This window comes from Lethenteron reissneri, chromosome 4 (assembly GCF_015708825.2).
Source record: "Lethenteron reissneri isolate LAM-NWPU_2019-01 chromosome 4, ASM1570882v1, whole genome shotgun sequence".
NCBI lineage: Eukaryota > Metazoa > Chordata > Hyperoartia > Petromyzontiformes > Petromyzontidae > Lethenteron > Lethenteron reissneri.
This window is the reverse complement of record NC_083782.1, coordinates 436,903-454,770: the sequence shown is the minus strand read 5'-3', so window position 1 is coordinate 454,770 and position 17,868 is coordinate 436,903. Positions and strand designations below refer to the sequence as shown.

The window sequence follows — 17,868 nt, the reverse complement described above, 5'->3', positions numbered from 1 at the left end:
ATGGCTTGCAGAGAACCTCTGTCTTGGAGAAGTCAATGTCATGTGAGCCCACTGAATTGTAACAGTGATCTGCCACGGCTGAGGTGTTTGTCCTACCGTGTTTCAGGTCTGCCTTATGTTCACGGATGCGGTCCGAGACATGTCGTTTGGTTTCTCCAATGTAACTGCTACCACAGAGGAAACTTAGTTTGTAGACGCCAGGGTACTGTATGTCTGGAACCACATCTTTTACAGACGGGACCAGATCACGGATTTTATGTACTGTGTTGAATCGGACCTGGATCTTGTGTTTAATCAGGATTTTGGAGATCTTTTTTGTGACCCCAGCAATGTAGGGTAAGGTGATGGTCTTGAAAGGCTCCTCAACAGGATCCTTCTTGATGGTTGGAGTGATGGCTTTGCGGATTGTGTAGTCGGAGTAACCATTAGCCTTAAGAGCTTGGCGTACGTGTTTGAGTTCACTGGAAATGTGTTCATGGTCGGAGATGCATTGGGCTCTATGATATAGAGTCTTGATGAGGGAATTCTTCTGGGATGGATGGTGGTGGGAATCCGGTTTTAGATAAGCATCCGTGTGGGTGGCTTTCCTGTAGACAGAGTGGCTAATTGAACCATCAGGTCTCCTTTTGATTAGGACATCCAAAAAGGGTAGCTTGCCATCATTTTCGACTTCCATGGTGAATCTGATGGCTGGGTGTATGGAATTGATGTGGTCGAGAAATTGGTCTAGAGCAGGCCGGCCATGTGGCCAGATGACAAAAGTGTCGTCTACGTACCTCTTCCATAAGGTCGGGCGTAGAGTGGCAGTCTGGATGGCGTCCGTCTCAAATTTCTCCATGAAGATGTTGGCTACAACCGGAGATAGGGGGGAGCCCATTGGGGTGCCCTCAATTTGTTTGTAGAAGGTTCCATTCCAGGTGAAGTATGTATTGGTTAAGCAGTGTCTCACCAGGGGGGGTACCCCAGCATTCAGTCCTTGATGAACCAAGTCTTCAATGATTGCGATGGTGTCAGGCACAGGCACCTTGGTGAACAAGGAAACCACATCAAAACTGACAAGCAGGTCGTCTGGGGACAGGGCAATCCCCTTGATTGTCGATACCAGGTCAGTAGAGTTTAGTACTGCAGAGGTGGTTTTTCCAGTGAAAGGCCGTAGGATTTCGGACAAAAAACGAGCCAGTTTGTAAGTGGGGGAGTTGATAGTAGAGACAATGGGACGAAGAGGTGTATCTTCTTTATGTATCTTTGGCAAGCCGTACAATCTTGGTGGCCTGGCTGCAGAAGGTTTCAACGAGAACTGTTTGGTCTGATCAATTAATGCGGTTGAAGCAGAAATGATGTTGTTGGTTTTGGAGACGAGGCTGTTGGTGGGGTCTCTTTTTATTTTTGTATAGCTGCCATCGTTGAGTAGTTCTTGAATTTTGTTGTTGTATTCTATTTTGTCCATGATGACAGTGGCATTGCCTTTGTCGGCTGAGAGGATGACAATGTCATCCCTCTTTTTTAATTGAGCTAATTCAAAACGCTCATCTTTGCTAATGTTGCTAGCTGGCATCTTAGCGTTTTTGAGGGTTACAGAGATTTCAGATCTTGCTACGTCTGCAGCGATGTGACTCAAGCCCTTGAGAGCTACATCTACTCGAGCAATTATATCATTAACTGGTATGTGTCTAGGTGTGACTGCAAAGTTTAGTCCTTTAGCTAAAACGGATTTCAAACCTTCAGAAATAGGACTGTTACTGCGATTAATTACGACTTTGTTAACATCTAGCTTTTCAATGTGTGGGTCCGGTTTCTTGTTTGAGAGGCGGTTGAATTTGGAAATCAAGTTGTCCTTACATTTAGTCGACATAGCGGCAGCTGAAGAGGCAGTCATTTTTTCCACATGTTCCCAATCCGATGTGGACATTGTTACACTCAAAGATAAGTGTGATTTATAGAGTGTCTTGTCTAACTGATCTAGTTCGGTGCGCGTAAGTCTGATTTTCTCTGAGATAAGGGCTAAACTAGTTCTAGACAGAATTCGTTTCGCATTAGAAGAAGTTACAGCAGCAGATGTTAGTGTAAATGCGTTTGGTATTACCTTAGAGTCGCGGCATCTCTTCAGAAAGGTGAGAGACTCGATTAGCTGAGCCTTCTTATCCCGGAGCTTGTTGTTGATGAATCCCTGCAGTCACGAAAGCTTTAAATCGAAATTTAACCGCCTCTACGGGGAGGGTTTCCACATAACTTTGAGATCCTTCAACAAGCTCCGGGATAAGAAGGCTCAGCTAATCGAGTCTCTCACCTTTCTGAAGAGATGCCGCGACTCTAAGGTAATACCAAACGCATTTACACTAACATCTGCTGCTGTAACTTCTTCTAATGCGAAACGAATTCTGTCTAGAACTAGTTTAGCCCTTATCTCAGAGAAAATCAGACTTACGCGCACCGAACTAGATCAGTTAGACAAGACACTCTATAAATCACACTTATCTTTGAGTGTAACAATGTCCACATCGGATTGGGAACATGTGGAAAAAATGACTGCCTCTTCAGCTGCCGCTATGTCGACTAAATGTAAGGACAACTTGATTTCCAAATTCAACCGCCTCTCAAACAAGAAACCGGACCCACACATTGAAAAGCTAGATGTTAACAAAGTCGTAATTAATCGCAGTAACAGTCCTATTTCTGAAGGTTTGAAATCCGTTTTAGCTAAAGGACTAAACTTTGCAGTCACACCTAGACACATACCAGTTAATGATATAATTGCTCGAGTAGATGTAGCTCTCAAGGGCTTGAGTCACATCGCTGCAGACGTAGCAAGATCTGAAATCTCTGTAACCCTCAAAAACGCTAAGATGCCAGCTAGCAACATTAGCAAAGATGAGCGTTTTGAATTAGCTCAATTAAAAAAGAGGGATGACATTGTCATCCTCTCAGCCGACAAAGGCAATGCCACTGTCATCATGGACAAAATAGAATACAACAACAAAATTCAAGAACTACTCAACGATGGCAGCTATACAAAAATAAAAAGAGACCCCACCAACAGCCTCGTCTCCAAAACCAACAACATCATTTCTGCTTCAACCGCATTAATTGATCAGACCAAACAGTTCTCGTTGAAACCTTCTGCAGCCAGGCCACCAAGATTGTACGGCTTGCCAAAGATACATAAAGAAGATACACCTCTTCGTCCCATTGTCTCTACTATCAACTCCCCCACTTACAAACTGGCTCGTTTTTTGTCCGAAATCCTACGGCCTTTCACTGGAAAAACCACCTCTGCAGTACTAAACTCTACTGACCTGGTATCGACAATCAAGGGGATTGCCCTGTCCCCAGACGACCTGCTTGTCAGTTTTGATGTGGTTTCCTTGTTCACCAAGGTGCCTGTGCCTGACACCATCGCAATCATTGAAGACTTGGTTCATCAAGGACTGAATGCTGGGGTACCCCCCCTGGTGAGACACTGCTTAACCAATACATACTTCACCTGGAATGGAACCTTCTACAAACAAATTGAGGGCACCCCAATGGGCTCCCCCCTATCTCCGGTTGTAGCCAACATCTTCATGGAGAAATTTGAGACGGACGCCATCCAGACTGCCACTCTACGCCCGACCTTATGGAAGAGGTACGTAGACGACACTTTTGTCATCTGGCCACATGGCCGGCCTGCTCTAGACCAATTTCTCGACCACATCAATTCCATACACCCAGCCATCAGATTCACCATGGAAGTCGAAAATGATGGCAAGCTACCCTTTTTGATGTCCTAATCAAAAGGAGACCTGATGGTTCAATGAGCCACTCTGTCTACAGGAAAGCCACCCACACGGATGCTTATCTAAAACCGGATTCCCACCACCATCCATCCCAGAAGAATTCCCTCATCAAGACTCTATATCATAGAGCCCAATGCATCTCCGACCATGAACACATTTCCAGTGAACTCAAACACGTACGCCAAGCTCTTAAGGCTAATGGTTACTCCGACTACACAATCCGCAAAGCCATCACTCCAACCATCAAGAAGGATCCTGTTGAGGAGCCTTTCAAGACCATCACCTTACCCTACATTGCTGGGGTCACAAAAAAGATCTCCAAAATCCTGATTAAACACAAGATCCAGGTCCGATTCAACACAGTACATAAAATCCGTGATCTGGTCCCGTCTGTAAAAGATGTGGTTCCAGACATACAGTACCCTGGCGTCTACAAACTAAGTTGCCTCTGTGGTAGCAGTTACATTGGAGAAACCAAACGACATGTCTCGGACCGCATCCGTGAACATAAGGCAGACCTGAAACACGGTAGGACAAACACCTCAGCCGTGGCAGATCACTGTTACAATTCAGTGGGCTCACATGACATTGACTTCTCCAAGACAGAGGTTCTCTGCAAGCCATCTGGCTATCATGAGAGATTCGTTCATGAGGCGATCCACATATACAAACACAGAGACAATTTTAACCGAGAAGATGGATTCTGGCTTAGCAATCATTGGAAGGACGTAATAAACCATTTCGACACACATTAGGGTGGGTAGAATAATACATAGTGTTATATTAAATGTATAAGATATAGGTTGGTTTACAGCAATACAGTATATAATTTAATGTTGGCAGTATATAGTACGGTATATGCTCGTTGATGCAATAGAATAAAGTTTAGATGGAAGCATATTATATAATTTTTACGACGTAGAATTGTAATTTATTACTTGCTGTTAGTAACTCAGCTTAGTGTAGAGTATAGTAAGTATACTGATGGTGCTATGCTATTTATACTTTAGTTTTTTATGTAGTTTATACTTTAGTTTTCTACGTGGTGGTTGAGTAACTGCAGCTACATATCATTAACATTCCTTTCCTTTGTTACTGCTAATCCCTGCACCCCCCCCTTGGTGCTGTTGATCCTGCATAATGCATGGGCATAATATGACTTTGAAACCCCCCCGCCCACCTCCTACGCATTTTCCATGAATATGCTAAATTCCTCTTCACATGCACATTCTTTTGTTAAGGCGCTCTTTCCTCCACCTCCAACGCAGCTTATATATAAGCTCCTAGCTTGGCATTGTCTCATTCTTCACCTGAAGACGGCTGCTTGCGTTGTAGCCGAAACGTCGTGAGAATTGTTTTATTATGTTTTATTTTTATTATTTTATTACTTCCCTTCTACGTGACTTTACCGAAAGAACCAAGAAGATGAATCCCTGCAGTCACGAAAGCTTTAAATCGAAATTCTTCTTGGTTCTTTCGGTAAAGTCACGTAGAATGACAGACCTGTTCTTCACCTGAGGACGGCTGCTTGCGTTGTGGCCGAAACGTCGTGAGAATTATTTTATTATGTTTTATTTTTATTATTTTATTATTTCCATTCTACGTGACTTTACCGAAAGAACCAAGAAGATGAATCCCTGCAGTCACGAAAGCTTTAAATCGAAAATTTTTGCAGCTTATTCACCTGTCAAGATGGGCTCTGCTTCTGCCACAATGTGACCAGTCTGTTCAAGGCAATCGGAATCGCCTGTAACCAGAATGAGTGGCGTCTCTTCATTGACAGCTCATCCAGGAGGACAGCTCATCCAGGAGCCTCAAAGCCGTGCTGCTCTATAATGGTCACAAGTACCAGTCTCTTCCCCTAGCTCATACGGTGCACCTCAAAGAGGATTACAACAGCATTAAGACCTTGCTGGACGGCTTGAAGTATGATGAGTACGGCTGGGAGGTCATCAGAGACTTTAAAATGGTGGCATTCCTGATGGGTCTCCAAGGCGGTTTTACCAAGTTTCCCTGCTATCTTTGCCTTTGGGACAGCAGGGACACCAATGCGCACTACTCTGGTGAAGAACTACGGCATAATTGGCTGTAGGATGTCCCTCAGAGTCCATATCCTTGATGCTCATCTTGATAAATTCAAGGAGAACATGGGAGCGTACTCGGAGGAGCAAGGCGAGAGCTTCCACCAAGATATACTGGACTTTGAACACCGCTACCAAGGACAGTATAACGAGAAATTGATGGGAGACTACATTTGGGGGCTGATTCGTGAAAGTTATTTACAGTATACTGTAATCGTAAATCTCGAAAAACTACTCACTTCTAAATCTTTTTAATAATTTTTGTATTACTTTAGTATAAATACAGGTGTAGTGACATCGCCGGATGTCCCAATGAAGTGGGTGCAGTACCGGCCCCAGAGGGGCACGGCATGCGGAGTAGCGACATCGCCGGATACCACAATGTTGTGGGTGTAGTACTGGCCCTAGAGGGGCACGGTGTGCGCTGAATAATAGCGCTGGATGGTACCACGCTTTAAGTGCAGTGCCGACCCTACAGGACAGGGTGTGTGGGTGCCGACCGAAGGATAAGTTTGTGTGAGGCCATGGCACTCTGGTTGACCCGGAAGGACACGTGACCAGTTAAGTTGACAGAGGGGGCCCCAAGAGGGGGCTAGGGGGTTCACTTGATTGGGATCCAGGTCCTTCCCGAAGATTCTGGAAGGTGGACGTGGCCAAGGGCGGAGCCAGCCATGCCACAGAGAATATAAGCCGGGTCCCGAGAGGGGACCGGGGTTGTTGTTCATCCTTGAAGAAACCCTTCGTCTACGATCTCTGTTCAACGAGTCTCCAACACGTGGACCGGGGCCGAAGTCCCAGTCCGTAGTAACTAGTGTAGTAACTTAGCTGGGTGGTCACCACCTTAGGTTGTTATTCTGTTAAGGGGAAGTTACCCTGTGTGTTGGAACTGAATAAATGTGTTACCTCCAAAGTCTACACCTGCGACTCAGTTGAACCCATTACACATGTTAATTTTGATTCATATGTTGTTTTTTTCTGACTTTATGTGAACGAAAAGACACAAATTCGCCCGTTTTCTAATTAAAAATAGGAACATTTCAAAACATCACTCTCCTGATCACAAAAGCAAAGTTTGTGGGGAATAATAGCCATTTTCTATACTTTTTGGGCATAAGCAATTAGGAAAGAACACTTAATACCCAGGAACAAAAATTGTGTTACATAGTGTTGAATAATTATTCAACATTTGTTTGCCAGGTTCTCTAAGGAGAAGCTTGCGGAGCCCCAATATGGTTTCAGACCCGGGCGGTCCTGCACAGATGCCATATTCACTGTACATTTACTACAGCAGAGGTGTAGGGAATTCCAACAAAACCTACATCACTCCCTTATTGACCTGGTGAAGACCAATGATTTCATCAACAGGCCAAGGTTCTGGGCTGTTGTTTGTGATTTCGGAGTCCCTGACTGGTCACTATAATTAAGGGCCTTGATTATGATGGGCAACCCCAGGTAAAGCTATGTGGCTTGAAGTTATAGCCATTCCCTCTTCACCTTGGGGTGTGACAGAGATGCCCTGTGGTTCCCATATTATTTAACATTATCTTTGACCATGCAGTGGTCATCCATCTTATGTATGCTGATGATCTGGTAATTGTTGCCCACTCAGAGGAGGAATTGGAGGTGCTGCTGCTGAACCTGGAGCATGCCAATAAGAGGTGGGGTCTTACCATTAGCCCCACCAAAACTATGCACCTGCCTGGGTATTTTGGGCCATCAAATACTCCACCCCCTCAACTCACCATTGGTGATGAGGCAGTTGTGGAGAGAGTGGAGAGTTTTCCATACCTGGGCAGTGTGCTTATGACCAGCTCCGGTTTTACATCAGAGGTCTCACTCCAAATCAGTCCAGCAGCATTATCTTTTCATCGGCTGCGTAACAATGTATGGAAGCTACCTGGTCTGTTGCTACACATGAAGCTTTGGGTCTCCTCGGCCACAGTCATGTCCTCCCTTTGCGCTTGTGAAACATGGACCCATCTAATGGAACATCCGTGCCAGTTAGAAACATTCAGGCTGGCCTGCTTACGATCCTGGGTTTAACCAGGCTGGATTGTGTGAGTAGCTCACATCCTTGAGAGATCTGGACAAGTCCCATTGGTGAGCCCCTCCGGGAGGCAAGGCTGCATTGGATGGGCCATATAGCCCGCATGCCCAGCCACCACATGCCTAAACAGCTTTTGTTCGGCCGGATAGAGGGGGCTAAATGGGTGCGGAACTGGCTATAGAAGAGATGGAGTGATGTGGTCCAGGAAGATGTGGAGCTGAGTGGACTTGCCGATAACTGGTACCACCGGTGTCAAGATCGGCCTCTGGAGGAGGCTCGTGAAGGATGCTACTGGCCAGTTGGAAGCAGTCGCCCTCCAGCAGCAACTGAGAGCAGAGGAGTGATGCTGACAACGAGCAGAGCGCCGAGCGGCTAAAACACAGCAAATTGGCACAGTAGGTGCACAGGTAGTGCATCGGTTGGTTATTTCATTCAACCCATGGCACCTGGGTCTGTCCCGTGACCTCCTGCCAGCAGGCTATCAACACTTCACATGGCCTTAAAGTAGACTTATCCTGGTGTTGTATATTTTGGGTCTTGAAAATTTTATAAAAAAAAAAAATTCAATGAAAATAAAAAAATGTGTAATTTCCTGAAACTATGCAAATTATGCTAATGTATGTAATAACGATAATTAGGTTCTGCCTCGTCTCGGGTAGTATTATCAATCGGGATAATACAATGAATTGTATGAAGTTATGCAAGTGTGATGTAAGTATGCTGATTAAGCTCGGCTTTGTTATCTAGGGTTGTATTATCAATCGGGATAATACAATGATTCTCGCTTTAACTTTTACTAAAATGTGTACCTGGTGCAGTGTGTAAACACCACCACTGGAGAGACAAAGGGCGTGGTGTTGGCTACCCACCCCCTCGTGTGCCAATGCCAACCCTCATAGGTGTTCTCTAACAGCACTTTTCCTAATATTCTGTTAAAGATACATGGGGGACCGTTGTCGTTGGTGACCCCCCCCCCCCCCGTGTGTGTGGGTGTGGAGAGCAGTAGTGCAATGGTTAGCACGCCAGTAAAAAGTGGCCAGGCATGGTGCTGGCCATTCACCCCCTCGTGTGCCGTTCCAACCTTAAAAGGCACTGCTCACCAACAGCACTTGCCCTAACAGTCTGTTCAGGCTATATTGGAGATCGTTGTAATTGGTGTCTTTGTCTATGTGCGTGTGCCCCGTGCATGTTTTTTGTGCAATTTTAGTGACTCGTGCCCCTTCTAACAAGCAAGCCAGCATCAGGACTCAAGGTAAGTTAAAATAAAACAGATTTTTGTTTACATTACTTTATTTTACGTTATATTAACTCTGCAGTATGTACCACAGTATTACATGCAAATGTACAATCTATTTTCTTATTTATGAGTTTAACAATGCTTCCCTTTTTTGTAAAAACTGTAACGTTTCAAAACACTGACCGTATGGGCATTTAAATACACTACATTATTGTGTTCCGACTTATTAATTGTTGGATTTACGAATGGGTCTCAGGAATGAATTATGTTTGTAAGTCAAAGATTGCCCGTACTCATAGATACCATTTTTTCTGTCTTTGATTTGCTTGGTATCATGTGTAGTTTAGCAACCTCATGCTATGATGGGATGTATTGCACTTTCGGATAGGTTTGTATGTGTGTAATTGTTGTATATGGCATGGTGGTTTGTGGGGTTTGCGAGTGTTCGTGTAGATGTGAATTTATAATTTTGTGTACATGTGTGTGTGCAGACACATCTGACAGTACAAGCTCTGTATTTCCGCGGAAGCTGTTGCGAGGAGGTGTAGGGCTTGGATTAGGGAGGCGCGGACGACGAGGTACAGAGTCCCCCACAAGTCCTGAGGAGGCAAAGGCCGTCTTCGGGGGAAGGGATGTGTCACTCTTCCTTTTCCATGCGCTCGGGAAGATTTTGCACTGCAAGCGTAAGTGCTCATGTGCACACACACATGAACATATTACTGTATTCTACAGGCAATAATGCAAGATAAGGCTCGTGTAGTGCCATTCATTTTAATTTCAGAATAGTCCTGACAAGTTCATCTCCATGCAACATTTTACTTACATTTTTTGGTCTTGACTAATGCAGATTCAGGTAGAATTCCTTTTTCTTTTTAAAATGAATCATTAATTTAAAACAACACAGACGTGCAAGAAGTACTCGGATAAATCTTGACTTAAAGATTTTGTGACTGCAGGAATTCATACTCTTTGGGTCTTTCGTTAAAGTCACGTAGATAGAAAAATAATAAAAAATCACAACATTTCGATCGCAACACAAGCAATCGTTTTCAGGTGAAAAAATATAGCAGGCGGACTGCTGAGGCAGGAAGAAATATAGCGCGGGAGCTACTGCAGCCAAAGGTTATAGAGGTTTGAGATGGGTACAACCCAAGGGTAAGTGGGTGGAGCTAGAGATGGAATTTGCAAGTAAATGTAAGATCTCTAGCCCCGCCCACTTACCCTTGGGTTGTACCCATCTCAAACCTTTATAACCTACTAGCAGAAGTACCCGGCGTTGCCCGGGTGAAAAATATATTTCCTTACATATATACACAGATACTAAGGTATTGTCAAAGCCCGGTGGGCTTTGACAATACTCACCATTCACGCTCACCACTCACCCTCACCACTCACCCTCTCCCTCACCACTCACGCTTACCACTCACCCTCACCACCACCACTCACCCTCACCACTCACGCTCACCACTCACCCTCTCCACTCACCCTCACCACTCACCCTCACTAATCACACTCACCCTCACCACTCACCATCACCACTCACCCTCACCACTCAACCTCACCCTCACTACTCACCACACATCCTCTCCAATCACTACTGACCAATCACCACTCACCCTCACCACTCTCCACTAACTCTCACTACTCACCTTCACCACTCACCCTCACCACTCACCCTAACTACTAACCACTCACCCTCACCACTCACCCTCACCACTCACAACTCACCCTCACCACTCACGCTCACCACTCACCCTCACCGCTCACCCTCACCACTCACTAATCACCACTCACAACCGCCACTCACCCTCACCACTCACTCTCACCACTTACTCTCACAACAACCACTCACCCTCACCGCTCACCCTCACCACTCACCCTCACCACTCACCCTCACCACTCACGCTTACCACTCACCCTCACCACCACCACTCACCCTCACCACTTACGCTCACTACTCACCCTCTCCACTCACCCTCTCCACTCACCCTCACCACTCACCCTCACTAATCACCCTCACCACTCACCCTCACCACTCACCATCACCACTCACCCTCACCACTCAACCTCACCCTCACTACTCACCATTCATCCTCTCCAATCACTACTGACCGATCACCACTCACCCTCACCACTCTCCACTAACTCTCACTACTCACCCTCACCACTCACCCTCACCACTCACCCTAACTACTAACCACTCTCTCACCACTCACCCTCACCACTCACCCTCACCACTCACAACTCACCCTCACCACTCACGCTCACCACTCACCCTCACCGCTCACCCTCACCACTCACTAATCACCACTCACAACCACCACTCACCCTCACCACTCACTCTCACCACTTACTCTCACAACAACCACTCACCCTCACCGCTCACCACTCACCCTCACCACTCACCCTCAACCTCACCAATCACCACTCACTGCTCACCCTCACCACTCACGCTCACCACTCACGCTCACCACTCACGCTCACCCTCACCACTCACCCCTCACTAATCACCACTCACAACCGAGGGAGAGTGGTGAGGGTGAGTAGTGAGAGTGAGGGTGAGTGGTGAGGGTCAGTGGTGAGCGTGAGTGGTGAGGGAGAGGGGTGAGCGTGAGTGGTGAGAGTGAGTGGTGAGTCGTGAGTAGTGAAGATGATTGGTGAGGGTGAGTGAGGGTGAGTGGTGAGGGCGAGTGGCGGTTGTGAGTGGTGTTTAGTGAGGGGTGAGTGGTGAGGGTGAGTGGTGAGGGCGAGTGGTGATGGTGAGTGGTGAGTGGTGAGGGTGAGCAGTGAGGGTGAGTGGTGAGTGGTGAGGGCGAGTGGCGGTTGTGAGTGGTGAGGGTGAGCGTGAGTGGTGAGTGGTAAGGGTGAGTGGTGAGGAAGAGTGGTGGTAGTGAGTGGTGAGGGTGAGTGATGAGCGTGAGTGGTGAGAGTGAGTGGTGAGAGTGAGTGGTGAGGGTGAGTGGTGAGGATGATTGGTGAGGGTGATTGGTGAGGGAGATTGGTGAGGGAGAGTGGTGAGGGTGAGTGGTGACGGAGAGGGGTGAGAGTGAGTTGTGAGTGGTGAGGTTGAGTGGTGAGCGTGAGTGGTGAGAGTGATCTTCTTGGTTCTTTCGGTAAAGTCACGTAGAAGGGAAGTAATAAAATAATAAAAATAAAACATAATAAAATTATTCTCACGACGTTTCGGCCACAACGCAAGCAGCCGTGAGAGTGAGTTGTGAGTGGTGAGTGGTGAGTAGTGAGGATGATTGGTGAGGGTGAGTGGTGAGGGTGAGTGGTGAGGGAGAGGGGTGAGTGGTGAGGGTGAGTGGTGAGTGTGAGTGGTGAGGGTGAGTGGTGAGTAGTGAGGGTGAGTGGTGAGGGAGAGGGGTGAGCGTGAGTGGTGAGAGTGAGTTGTGAGTGGTGAGGGTGAGTGGTGAGTGGTGAGTAGTGAGGATGATTGGTGAGGGTGAGTGGTGAGGGAGAGGGGTGAGTGGTGAGGGTGAGTGGTGAGCGTGAGTGGTGAGGGTGAGTGGTGAGGGAGAGGGGTGAGTGGTGAGGTGGTGAGTGGTAAGGGTGAGTGGTGAGCGTGAGTGGTGAGAGTGAGTGGTGAGGGTGAGTGGTGAGAGGGAGTGGTGAGGGTGAGGGTCAGTGGTGAGTGGTGGTGGTGGTGAGGGTGAGTAGTGAGAGTGAACGGTGAGGGTGAATGGTGAGGGGTGAGTGGTGAGGGTGAGTGGTGGTAGTGAGGGTGTTGTGGGTGAGTGGTGGTGGTGAGGGTGAGTTGAGTGTGAGTGGTCAGGTTGAGTGGTGGTGGTGAGGGTGAGTGGTGAGGGGTGAGTGTTGTCGGTGAGTGGTGAGGGTTAGTGGTGAGTGTGAGTGGTCAGGGTGAGTGGTGGTGGTGAGAGAGTGGTGAGGGAGAGTGGTGAGGGAGAGTGGTGAGGGTGTATATACTTTTGCCTATGATGACAGCAGTACATGCTGGCGTTTTGTATGTTAAATGTAAAAGCTAAATGTGTGAATGTGTGTGTCTGTTGGAAATGTCAAGCAAGCTTGGCGACACGCAGATTTTAAAACGGGAATAGGGCGATTCTAAAGTAATCTACAACCTTCTATGAGTCCTTTGCGCGATTCAAAGAATCGATTCCTGGCGTGTTGGGGGTTTACATTTTGAATGACAGAGTTTTATTTTCATTGGTATGTTATGTTTTTGATTATATTTTTGCCCCGGTCAACGCCGGATATTTCCCGTTCGTAGCAGTTTATATCGACTATAACCAACTTATAGTAAACGGGAATCGGCCGATTCTGAAGGAGTCTACAAGCTTTGCGCGATTCAGAGAATCGATTCTTGGCTCGGTCGGGTTTAAAATTTTAATTACACATTTGTATTTTCATTGGTATGTTATGTTTTAAAGTTTTCAGAATATTTTAAATGTATTTTTTCCCCGGGCAACGCTGGGTATATCGAGTTTATAACACAAAGTCTTCGCCTGACACGTGTGGGGTGTCGAGGCCTAGTACCGTGCAGAGCCTCCGGCCTCGCCTAGATTGCCCACCCGGCCGAGGCTGCGTGCTGGGGCCGCCCCCCCCCCGCGCTAGAATAATACTGTCTAATCGCTATAATTTTATTATCTACAGACCCTATAATAGTAATTGCGCACACTGGAGTGGGGGGGAGTGAAGAGGACGCGAAACTTTGATGTATTTACCTCAGCGTCGCGTGTTAATGCGTGTGCATATTTTTAACGGGAATTAAAAATGGCGTCCACCCACAGCGACGGCGTTGCTGCCCGTTGCCAGGGGCAACCGCCCTGGTCGGCGTCTCGCGCATGCGCAACGGCGTGCTTCATCACGTGCCGGCCGGCAATAGTAAATAAATAAATAAAGAGAAATCGCACTAGATCGATAATCGAACCGATTTAAAGGCGACGGACGAAAAATCGGAAATGCCTTTGTTCACCGCGGGGCACGGGACGTGCCTCCTGGCAAATTTTTTTCGTCCTAACCCCACGGCCCGAGCACCAAATCCCTCGCAAGCGAGCGTACGCAGACAGACAGACGGACGGACAGACAAAAAGTAACGTTTATAGGTAAGATGGCTGCAGTAGCTCTCTCGCTATATTTCTTCCTGCCTCAGCAGTCCGCATGCTGTATTTTTTAACCTGAAGACGATTGCTTGTGTTGCAATCGAAATGTCGTGATTTAGTATTATTTTATTCTTTTTCTATCTATGTGACTTTACCGAAAGACCCAAAGAGTAAGTACTTGGCTTTTGTGCCTAATGCAAAATCATCAATACATTTAAGATATTTTAATATAATCATAATTAAGTGATCAGTCATTTAAATCATATTTAACATATGGAACGTATAAAATGCATCATAATTTCACAAGTCAAAATATAAAACTAATGCTCCAAGTCCACATGGAAAACATCACCTTTGTGAGAAACATTTGAATAACTTTAGTTAATACAAGTGTTTCCTTTTTAAATTAATTGTGACTGAATGTGTTATTGGGCAGAGTATGGTATAACATTGGTATATGGTGATGCATATCATGTTTTAATGCATAGAAATTGAATCTTTAAAAGTCACCCAGTATTGAATAGACAATTGCATGCATTTACTTAGCAATGAATTAGGATTTATTCATATTTACCAGAATTGAATAGCATGTGGCCAGTTGAATTGTGTACAAATTACAGTTGTATGCAAATGTGTGCATGTGTGCAGGTGAAAACGGCCCTATCTCAGAATCCCACGCTCTCCCCGCTCACTTGACCCATCAACAGAGAGACATGTTGGCAGTTAATCCTGAGGTCAGGTAACACTTGTGCTGATCCACCCAACCACGATATCTCTTGTATGTCTGTGATTCTTTCTTCACATGACCTCACAGCTTCATAACTTCAGCATTTGACATGCACATCTATTTGTGTGTATGCAAATATAACCGTCTCATCCTATGCCTCTCCTCCCATGATCATAACGAGGGGACAGGCCGATTAACAACAATAACTATCACTAAATGTAATTAACTATAACAAAATTAACTCCTTTTTTATACATAATATAACATTCACTTTCGAATCACCTTCCCATTACTGCATATCCATTAAATTAACTTGAAATTTTCAAACTAGACAAATGAGCACTCGTATATATAATTAAATAAGTACCACGGTCTTAACGGCGCCATCTTGTTTTTGAAAAAATGTACAATATAGAACTCAAAAGTAATTAACTTATACTTGTAATTATGACCAGATACACACCAACCGACCCCACATTGCACAACACCTCACTGCTCAATCTCTGTAGTTGGGATTGAGTGGAAGTGTTAATATTCTGCAACCACGCCCGAATTACTGTATTTAATAAGTTATTAAAATCGTATTCAATTATCAAAATCTTAACTGTGAATATATTTACTATCATTAAACAATCAAGCTAATTCACATTACTTTCAGTTAATTAATGTTAGAATAACAATATCAGTAACTATTAAACAGTTATATACAACTATATTTTTGCAGAGTCTTAAATCTGTGTTACCTGTACAGCCTCCATTTGAACCTGAATAGATAACCTGGACCCTGAATTGATTACTCCACTGGTAGGCGTAGCCGACTGTGCAGTTACGCGAGTCTGGGTCCAATCCATGGTCATTAACTCCATTGCTAATTATAAGTGTAATTCCTTACATTAAGCTCACCCTGCCTACACAAACAAATGTCTATGGATTTTTATTCAATTGTTTCTTGCACTCTCACAAAAAAATGCATTGTGGAAATTATATTACAAATTGATGTAAAGCTAAATATGGCCAGGTGATCAAGTTAAAGTACACAGCTCGACATTGGAAGTTTGTAAATTAAAATTATGGTCTGTAATGAACACAAACCTTAATATCTTTTAGGTCAATGAAGTAACCAATACTATGGGAAATTAACAGTGGTTTCTTATGGTTTGATTTGCCCCTGAATTAGGAATGGGAAATTTTCACCACTAAGGTGTTACGTTGATCTGGAAAGGTTCAGGTTCAAGGCTGTATACATTATAAAAGTCGGTAGCCCCAATGCCTCATTAGTGGGCTCCATCATAAGCACATACCTAACTACAGGCAGTCATCGACTTACGAACACCCGCACTTATGAACCAGCTTCCATTATTTTATTTTTAGCATTGACTTAAAACACGAACTCGTACTTGAAAACTGAACCGTGGAACTATTTTGTTCAGCGGAGCAATCCTCCACCAGATGTAATGTGTCAACCTTGCGATGCGAGTGAGTGCTTGTGTGTATGTGTGCATGCGCACGTGTGTGTGTGTGTGGGGAGCGGTAGTGTAATGGTAAACATGTTGCGCTACGAACCCGACAACCAGAGTTTGATTCCCGCTCACAGCTAACACCAGTGACGAGTGTCTAAACCGGTCCTGAGCCTCTCGACTCAGCCTCAAATGAGTACCTGGTGTTAGTAAACCTCACCACTGGGGAGACCAAGGCAGCCGGCATGGTGGTGTTTGCCACCCACCCCCTCGTGTGCTGTGCCGGCCTTCATAGGTGCTCCCTAACAGCACTTGTCCCAACAGTCTGTTCAGCCTATATGGGGGTTCTTTGTGTTTGTTTGTGTGTGTGTGTGAAAGTGAGTGTGGGGAGCGGTCTTGTAGCAGTTAGGGCGCTGTCCTACCAACCTGGCATTCCAAGTTTAATTCCCGCGCACGACCAACACCAGTGACGATTATCTGAACAGGTCTTGGGCCTCCCCTAGGTCGACTTAACGTTAAATAAGTACTTGGTGCGGTGTGTAAACAATCGCCGCCGGGGAGACAATGGCAGCCGGGTGTGGTGCTGGCCACTCATTCTCTCGTTCCGTGCCAGGCTTCATAGGTGCTCGCTAACAGCACTTGCTCCAGCAGTCTTGTGAAGGCTATATTAGTGTGTGTGCGTCTGTGTGTGGAAGGATGCCCTGGTGGCCCCCCTCTTTAAGAAGGTGGCCCGCACAGACTGTAAAAACTACAGGGGCATCTCACTCCTCAGTGTGCCGGGAAAGGTCCTGGCAAGGATTATTCAACATCACCTTGACAGGCATGCTGAGGAGAAGCTTGCGGAGCCCCAATGTGGTTTCAGGAAAGGGCGGTCCTACACAGATGCCATATTTTCTGTCCGTCTACTACAGCAGAGGTGTAGGGAATTCCAACAAGACCTACATCTCTGCTTTACTGACCTGGTCAAGCCCTATGGTACCATCAGTAGGCCTGGGCTCTGGGTTGTTGCTTTCGGAGTCCTGACTCTGCTCACGATCACTAAGGCCCTTCATGATGGTGAGTGGGCCTGGGTAAAACTACGTGGCCGGGAGTCGGATACATTCCCTGTTCACCTTGGAGTGCAACAGGGATGTCCTCTGGCTCCCACATTATTTAACATCTATTTCGACCACGTTCGTGTGAAGCCTTTGATGGCTGTACTTGAGGAATTTCCATCTGGTACAGATACAATGGGAGGCTGATCGATGCCCGGGTGTGGTCAAGGGATGGCTCCCTATTGTATTCTTTGGGTCTTTCGGTAAAGTCACTCAAGCTGTCGTCATCAGGAAAAGGGGGTTAGCTTCTCAAGGCAAACTGTTTATAAAGGTTTGAAATGGGTGTAGCCCAAATTTCCGCAGCCAATGTTAATGTAAGTGGTGGGCAGCGACCGCGACGGTGGTGGGTTTTCCACCAATCAAAGGGCTGCCAGGTAAAAATTAGC

At 45.9% G+C, this 17,868-nt stretch overlaps 1 protein-coding gene across 3 annotated transcripts in view; it reads left to right on the top strand.

Moving 5' to 3' along the window:
* Positions 1 to 17,868, top strand: part of RAD17 (RAD17 checkpoint clamp loader component) — a 111,530-nt gene that overhangs the window by 71,257 nt on the left and 22,405 nt on the right. For all 3 annotated transcript variants that reach the window (XM_061561786.1, XM_061561777.1, XM_061561797.1), the window contains 3 exons: positions 9,109 to 9,153; positions 9,630 to 9,821; positions 14,853 to 14,938. In XM_061561786.1, the coding sequence (XP_061417770.1) occupies positions 9,109 to 9,153; positions 9,630 to 9,821; positions 14,853 to 14,938 (323 nt within the window). The remainder of the gene's footprint in view (positions 1 to 9,108; positions 9,154 to 9,629; positions 9,822 to 14,852; positions 14,939 to 17,868) is intronic.